At 51.0% G+C, this 6,927-nt stretch overlaps 1 protein-coding gene across 1 annotated transcript; it reads right to left on the minus strand.

The window, feature by feature from the left end:
• Positions 1 to 591: 591 nt before the first annotated feature.
• On the minus strand, positions 592 to 4,380 carry LOC106740995 (fork head domain-containing protein crocodile-like). Its single transcript, XM_014612548.1, has 2 exons — positions 2,746 to 4,380; positions 592 to 2,523 (listed from the first exon to the last, which is right to left on the minus strand). Exons 1-2 carry the CDS (start codon positions 4,032 to 4,034, stop codon positions 2,397 to 2,399), a joined length of 1,416 nt encoding a protein of 471 aa, XP_014468034.1. The 5' UTR covers positions 4,035 to 4,380; the 3' UTR covers positions 592 to 2,396.
• Positions 4,381 to 6,927: the final 2,547 nt, after the last annotated feature.

A 6,927-nucleotide genomic window follows, 5' to 3' on the forward strand; every position in this document is an offset into this window, starting at 1 on the left:
CGCCCCGATGCAACAATTAAACGTCGAGTTATTTTAACGCCTACTTAGCTTATTTTCACAGCGCAGTCATCAATATTTCCGCCGGTAGTTCCGTCTCGATAAGTACATGTAAAAACATATTTCACATCCGAACGCAATGTGTCGCGCGGCGTAGCGACAATAAACATCCGGAATTTTCATTAATAATACTTTGGCAGGTGCGCGTCTCGCGCGTAAACAGAACGACGTGTACGCGAGGTGGATTTCGTGACGGGTTGAAAGGCACAAACATTATTCGAGATTTTTACGTTTATTTCGTAAGTGTGCTCGCATTCGCACGATTCTTCCTAGGTATTGTGGTAATGGTGTATAATAATAATAATATTATTAATATATAGCAATACGTTTTGCATATATATATATATATATATATATACATATATATATATATATATAGATCTGTCTATTTATACATATATAATGTCTCGCGTTCTATACAGCCTCTATATGTGCATATATATACATGTATGTATACACACGCACACACATAGATATTACAAGGAGTAAATATAGCATTTATACATACTCTTTGTAATAATATACACGCAGAAATCTGTTCACCTACATACGTTACGATCGATTGGCATTAAACGCTAATTATTCACATGATCCGTTTATGATCGATAAATATATATATATATATATATATGTATATATATATTATCTCAGCTTTCTCGAGACGAGAACGCCGCGAATCCCCGGCGCGAGGAACGACACGATAACGACGGATAAATGCACGAGGAGAAAGTGCAAAGAAAGCACGATAACCCATTAATCGCTAAAATTATTACTCCTTTTTACAACATTTTTTTTACGTATCTCCCTTGCGTAATGTCTCACCGACAAACTGTCGTCCTGTGAAATCCTCCCGATCTTTTCCACGTCATCTTCAGAGACGGAAAAACTAAAGTGGCGCAAATTTACGGCCGTCGACACTCAAAACTCGAGAACACAGTCGCCTCTCTCATAATGTGTGCGCGCGCGCACACACATACACACATACCCTCACACACACATATTATTAGATAAATTTTACTATCGCGCCACTACCGAGACGCTTGAAAGTCGTAACGTTGAAAATGCCACCGTTTACCGATGAAAGCCGCTTCTTCCTTGCTTGAAGCAATTTGCGATCAATATACGGAAACAACGCACAAACGTGTCTTACCGAGTCGCTCATAACGTCCTAAAGTAATTTTTTAAATAAATATTATTGCCTGCTATGTATAGAAACGATCACGTGAGTTTCGCTATTACGGGGACACGATTGCGACACGCTGTTATTAAAAGGCCAAACCGGCTCTATTTAACAATCTGAATGAATAAAACATCCGTTTATTCCCCAAGCAGCTCGCTTACTCGCTATATACATATACACGACGTCGCGTTAAATAAGGAAAATTCGAAGACACGGCATAATGACCGCCGCGAAAAGAGCACTTCGATCGGGAAATGCTGAAACGCACGCCGTCGATAGCGCGCGAACAAACAATGATTTTTTCACGCGTTTCCAAGGATAGCGAAAACATATTTTCGCCGACTCCTCTGCCGCGCATCGTGAAACGCCGTGAAAAATCTCATCTGGACGATCGACGCGACGACGACTTTGATTCGTCCTTATATATACCGGTCGGAAGCAGACGATTGGCAAACAGAGACGCGCCGATATTTTCGCGTGCAATTTACGACGGTTTGCACAGATGCGCCCGAAAACGATGGCCGAAAAAAAGTTCACGTAGGTCAGTGACAGACTCGCGCGATATTTGCGCAGGTGAAAACGATCGTGTTGAAATTTATATATTTCCTCGAGACTTCTCTCTCTCATTCATTCAATTCGAGAGTAAGATAAGGAGGATCTGGAATTTACGATGTTGTTGATCGAGAGCGGTGAATCATCCCTCTCTTCCTCGCTCGGAGAAGGAAACTGCGATTCGCGCGTATACTATTTTCACGGTAGAAACGACTTCCTGTCTGTATACGGACTATCGAATCATTGAATTGGTACATTACCCTGCCAATCTCCGTAATCACTAACAATCACAAAAACAGCCATTTGGCTGAAATATGTACAGAAATTGGATCGTTGCACGTATCGTCACTCCCAGTGAAGAAGTGGCGTACCTCGCCGGGAAATCTCGATAGTTGTACCCTTCGTGCAACTAAACTCGTCAATCTACCGAGGATTTTCCGCAAGGCGAGTCCACGACGGTGGTTACCGGATGTGTTTAGTTCCACTCCTTGGCGAGCTCGTCCGTCGAAGGGATCCATTCCTGCTTCACGTAAACCAAGCTCGGGTCGTAGTGATCGCCGTGAGGTTCTTCAAGGTCCCGCTGATGGGACCTTGAATTTCGATATTCTCAGTACTTGTGCAATGTGATTGGTAGATTGCCACTGGTGTTGACGGCGTTGCAGTCTTGGTAGTATCTATGGTACAGCGGCGGGGACGGTGCCGCGCCCGTCGAAAGCGGCGTCGGCGGACTGGATCTGCGACAAATTCGGTTTCCACAACCTCACTTACTTCGATCCAGCGCGAACATGTATCAAGCCGATTTCTGCACGTATCTAACGGTGGCTTTTAATTTCTTCCATGCAGGGGTGATAAACTCACCGTGCAACGGACTTTCGCAAGAAAGCGTATCGCTTCCGCTAATGGTAAGCTCAATTTACCCCCGGGACAAAAGAAACTTTGGCATTTCGCGCTCTCACCTATAAAGCTGGCAGCTCGGGGACTGGGTGTCCTGGTAGATGGCCGTGTCGGGGCTGGCGGCGTCTTGGTACCACTGCGAGTGGCCGACCGCGTTGTTGTGGTTCCTCGAATTATACTCGGCATGGTCCATGATGTATCCGGCGGTCGGCGTGCAATACGGCGCGTACATGGTGCCGGGCGGCGAAGCGTTGCCCCTGGAGACGCTGCTCGAGTGTCCGTAGCCCGTGGTGGCCATCATCGCAGCGACCGCGGCCGTGGTGGTGGTTGTGGTGGTGCAGACGGAGGACAGGTCTCTGCTGCCGGAACTGACCATCGACTCCCTGCTGCTGCCGCTCATGATGGAGTGAGGGTGCTGGAGAGCGTGCGGGTGATGCTGATTGTCCCGAGTCATCAGCCCGGTGTTCTCCCGCGTGGTCATGAGAGCGTCGACGCTGAAGCTGGTCGGGTCCAGGCCCATCGACACGTCCTGTATGGGCTCTTGGTGCACCTGGTGCGCCTGATGGCCGAGAACGGTCTGAATGACGCTCTGACCGGTGGCTTTGCTCTCCGGCTGTATCGGACTGTGCAACCCGTACTTGGCTTGCACCGCCATGCAGTGATTGCCGGCGGCGGCGTGATCGTTGACCGGCTCGCGCTTCGGTTTGCACAGGGCGGTGGTCTCGAGGGAGCCGAGCTTCTTCGGAGCGTCCGTCGACGGCGGCCCGCCGGATTTGCCGTGCTCCTGCTCGCGCTTCTCGCCCACCAGGCCCTGCCGCTTCATCGCCTCCTCCTTCTCCTTCAGCGCGTCCTTCTTCTTGAAGCGTCGCCGTCGCCTCAGGTACGAGCCGTTGTCGAACATGTTGTAGCTGTCGGGGTCGAGGGACCAGTAGCTACCCTTGCCGGGTTTCTTGTCGTCCCGCGGCACCTTGACGAAGCACTCGTTCAGGCTGAGGTTGTGCCGAATGGAGTTCTGCCAGCCCTGCTTGTTCTCGCGATAATAGGGGAAGCGCTCCATGATGAACTGGTAGATACCGTTGAGCGTGATCTTCTTGTCGGGCGCGTTCTGAATCGCCATCGCGATGAGCGCGATGTACGAATAGGGCGGCTTCACCATGTCCTTGCCGGCGTGATGGATGTGCTGCTGGCCGATACCCGAGACCGGGTAACCCGCGGCCGTCGCGTAGCCGCCGTAGCGATACTGATCGTAGTAGCCGGGCGCGGCACCAGGGTACGACGGCGTGCCCATGCCCACCGGCACCGCCGTCGGGTGCCGATAGTACGCGTTCTGTTCGCCGAAGAGCGTGTGCATCTCGTCGATTGATTAATCCCGGTCAGGCACTCGGAGGACACTCTCCTGTGATAATATTATCGGGCTTCTTTGCGCGCGACTTAATATCCGTAATCACTCGGAGCACGCGCACTCGTCACTGCATCGCTGCGATCATCGATAGATCGATCGTCCGATCGCGCAGCCAGCCCGGCCGCCGGCGCGCGCGCGCGCGCGCGCCTACCTGCTATTTAGTATCGCAGGGATACTTTCGGTCTTGGCGTACCGACGCAGAAGACGCGAAGAAGAAGGTGCATTGAGTGATCGGTCGGTCGACGCACGCTAACCCCGTAAACCCGCGTGCACGCGTATTATGATACACAACAGGCCGGAGTTTACTCAACCCCGAGTAAAAACACACTGGGAGCCTCGGCGTCGCGCGCGCGACCGAGTGCTCGGCGCGGCCGCGAGGAACGGCTGCGCCGGGCGCGCTTTCGAAAAATCACGAGGTTCTCGCGCCGCACTATTGGTCGCGGCTCCTGCCGCGGTTCCACCCATGGCGCCGCGCTCTATCCGCACGACCAGGAGAACGTAGAGCCGCCCCGGACGACGAGCCCGCCAATGGTCGCGCTCTCCCCGGTCCTTTCACGCCCTCGCCGCGCCGGAGCGGGAGGATCGAGATCGCGCGGAATTTTTCCGCGGCCGTCGGATACTTTTCGCGACACCGGCTGCGACTACGAGCCCGCGGATTAAGGAACGAGTCAGGGAGCGAGTGATAGTTGCATGCGTGGTGCCTCGAAGCCGAGGTGTCGAAAGTGTTGGATGTTTAGGGTGACAGTGACGAGACAATCGTCTCTCGCCGATCGCATCTCCCTTCGACCCTCCGGCTGTTATTTGTGATCGACTGGTCGGGTTGTGAAGAGCGTCGCGCTGGTGTCTTGAAAAAAATTCACCCCCTCCGTCTGCATTTTCCCTTCTCGTGCATTCGCTTACTTTACCGAAACTTTACGCGCCTCTTACCTAGCTGGTCGAATAACTAATTCCGCCGCACGAATAAGAGAGACGTCGGTCAGGATAACGTCGTCGTCACGTGGACGTTCTTACACTTTCAATTTAGCGTCTGTTTTTTCAAGGGTTCGACTCCCGCCTTGCGAAAACACTCGACGGAACGCGTCGCCACCCTCCCTGGTCGCCAACTTTCCGTCGCTTTATCCAGGTTCTCCAAATATCTCGGAGATCGCCCTCCGCCAATTAAATCGATATCGAGTTGGCCGCGAATTCGGCTTCTTCCCCGCGCTCGCGTCTCTAGAAATGATCCCTCATTACAATTTGCGTATCTGCACTCGTGCGAGTAGCGGTATTTTCTCGAGCAAATTGATCGTCACCCCTACCCTACGATCAGGCGGTTAATTTTCATTTAAATGGAACGACAAGCGAAACGCTCTAGGCATTCCAGCCCCAGATCCACGAGATCTCTTTCCCCACCTCTCCACCGTCGCCCCGAGCTGTCGCGAAGCGACCAAGATGCAAAGTTCCGGCAAAACTTTAATTGTTCTCTTTAGGTTCCTCCCGATGCAATCTATAATGCAACGATCGATCGATCCTCGCAAAGAATGAGGAAAGAAACGATGTACATCCGACCGGATTTACCTAGTGGATGTTAATAAGACGATCTCGTGAAACGAGGTTTGTTCGTAATCGGGATCAGCGTCGATTCGACAAGAGCAATTTGTTGTTGCCCCAGGGGGGACAAGATCGATCACGGGCGAAGCTCGTCAAATTAATTATAGATATCATTATCGACGGTTCTTCCGTCCGCAGTGTTACGCGGCAGTATTTTCGAAGAAAAGAAGGACCACTTTCAATGTTGCATCGGCCGCGCGATTTTTTCAAATATAATTCAAATATTTGCCGCGTGATTTTTAGACAATAACATTTGATATTTTGTCTCGTACCGGCGCTGCAAATATTTTCCCAAAGTGCACTGTAAATGTGTTTGGAAAATATCGAAACTTTTCAAAATAAACGTCGCCTCTTGACCTATCTCACGCGACCGGATTCTCGGCAATATGAACATCCGCGTGCCCCTCTTCTTTCTCTCGTCCAGAAACAATAAACCTCTTATTTCGCGTTACGGCGTATCGTCGTATCAGTCTCGCCGGATTCCGCACCACTTTCGCGAAAGAAAGTGCGCGATGACGCACACCAGACGTTATAAATAGCGTCGGGTAATGTTATCGGTATTTTACGTGAATAATTGGCGTCTGCTCGAATGGGTTTATTATCTCGCGCTATATTCACTGGAATCGCGCTGGAATCCGACACTTTCCGCGTTCTCCGCTGATTTTCCGTCTTTTGCGAATTTTTCACAATTTCGAAACAAAGCCCGACTGCTCGCAACGCGAGTTCTCGCCGATTCTATCCGGGGAAGAAGCGCGATCCGATTAACTCCGGGAGAACACTCGTTCCGAGGATTCCGTATGTTTCTCGTCTCGGTTACGACGCCGATGTTTACACAGTGCGGTGAAATTTAATTCCCAAGACCTTCGAACTCACGAGCGAACCCCCTCCCCGAGCGTAAACCAATACTCACGCTCAATGTTGAAAATGGCGCCGGCATCCCCAGAGCTGCGGAGGAAGAAGCAAGGAGTGTACCGTTTCCGCTTTGATTTTCAAAAGCCGAAAGAAAATAGGCCGCCTAATTACAACGATTCCTCTCGTTTCCGCTTGTTTGTTCGCGCGCCGAATTTCTGCATCGTGTCTCGCGCGATGCAATCGGTCGGTTTACGCACACCGACTCAGGAATATGACGCGGTACGACGCACGATGCGATCGCGCATAAAGATAACAAACAGGGCGTTGCAGCGTCTGCTGTTTCTCAAATCCGCGGAAAAAAAAGTTAATCCAACCGATTCTTCCTCCCCCCTCGAAAATG

This window comes from Dinoponera quadriceps, unplaced genomic scaffold (assembly GCF_001313825.1).
Source record: "Dinoponera quadriceps isolate SergipeBrazil2010 unplaced genomic scaffold, ASM131382v1 scaffold397, whole genome shotgun sequence".
NCBI classification, from domain to species: Eukaryota; Metazoa; Arthropoda; class Insecta; order Hymenoptera; family Formicidae; genus Dinoponera; species Dinoponera quadriceps.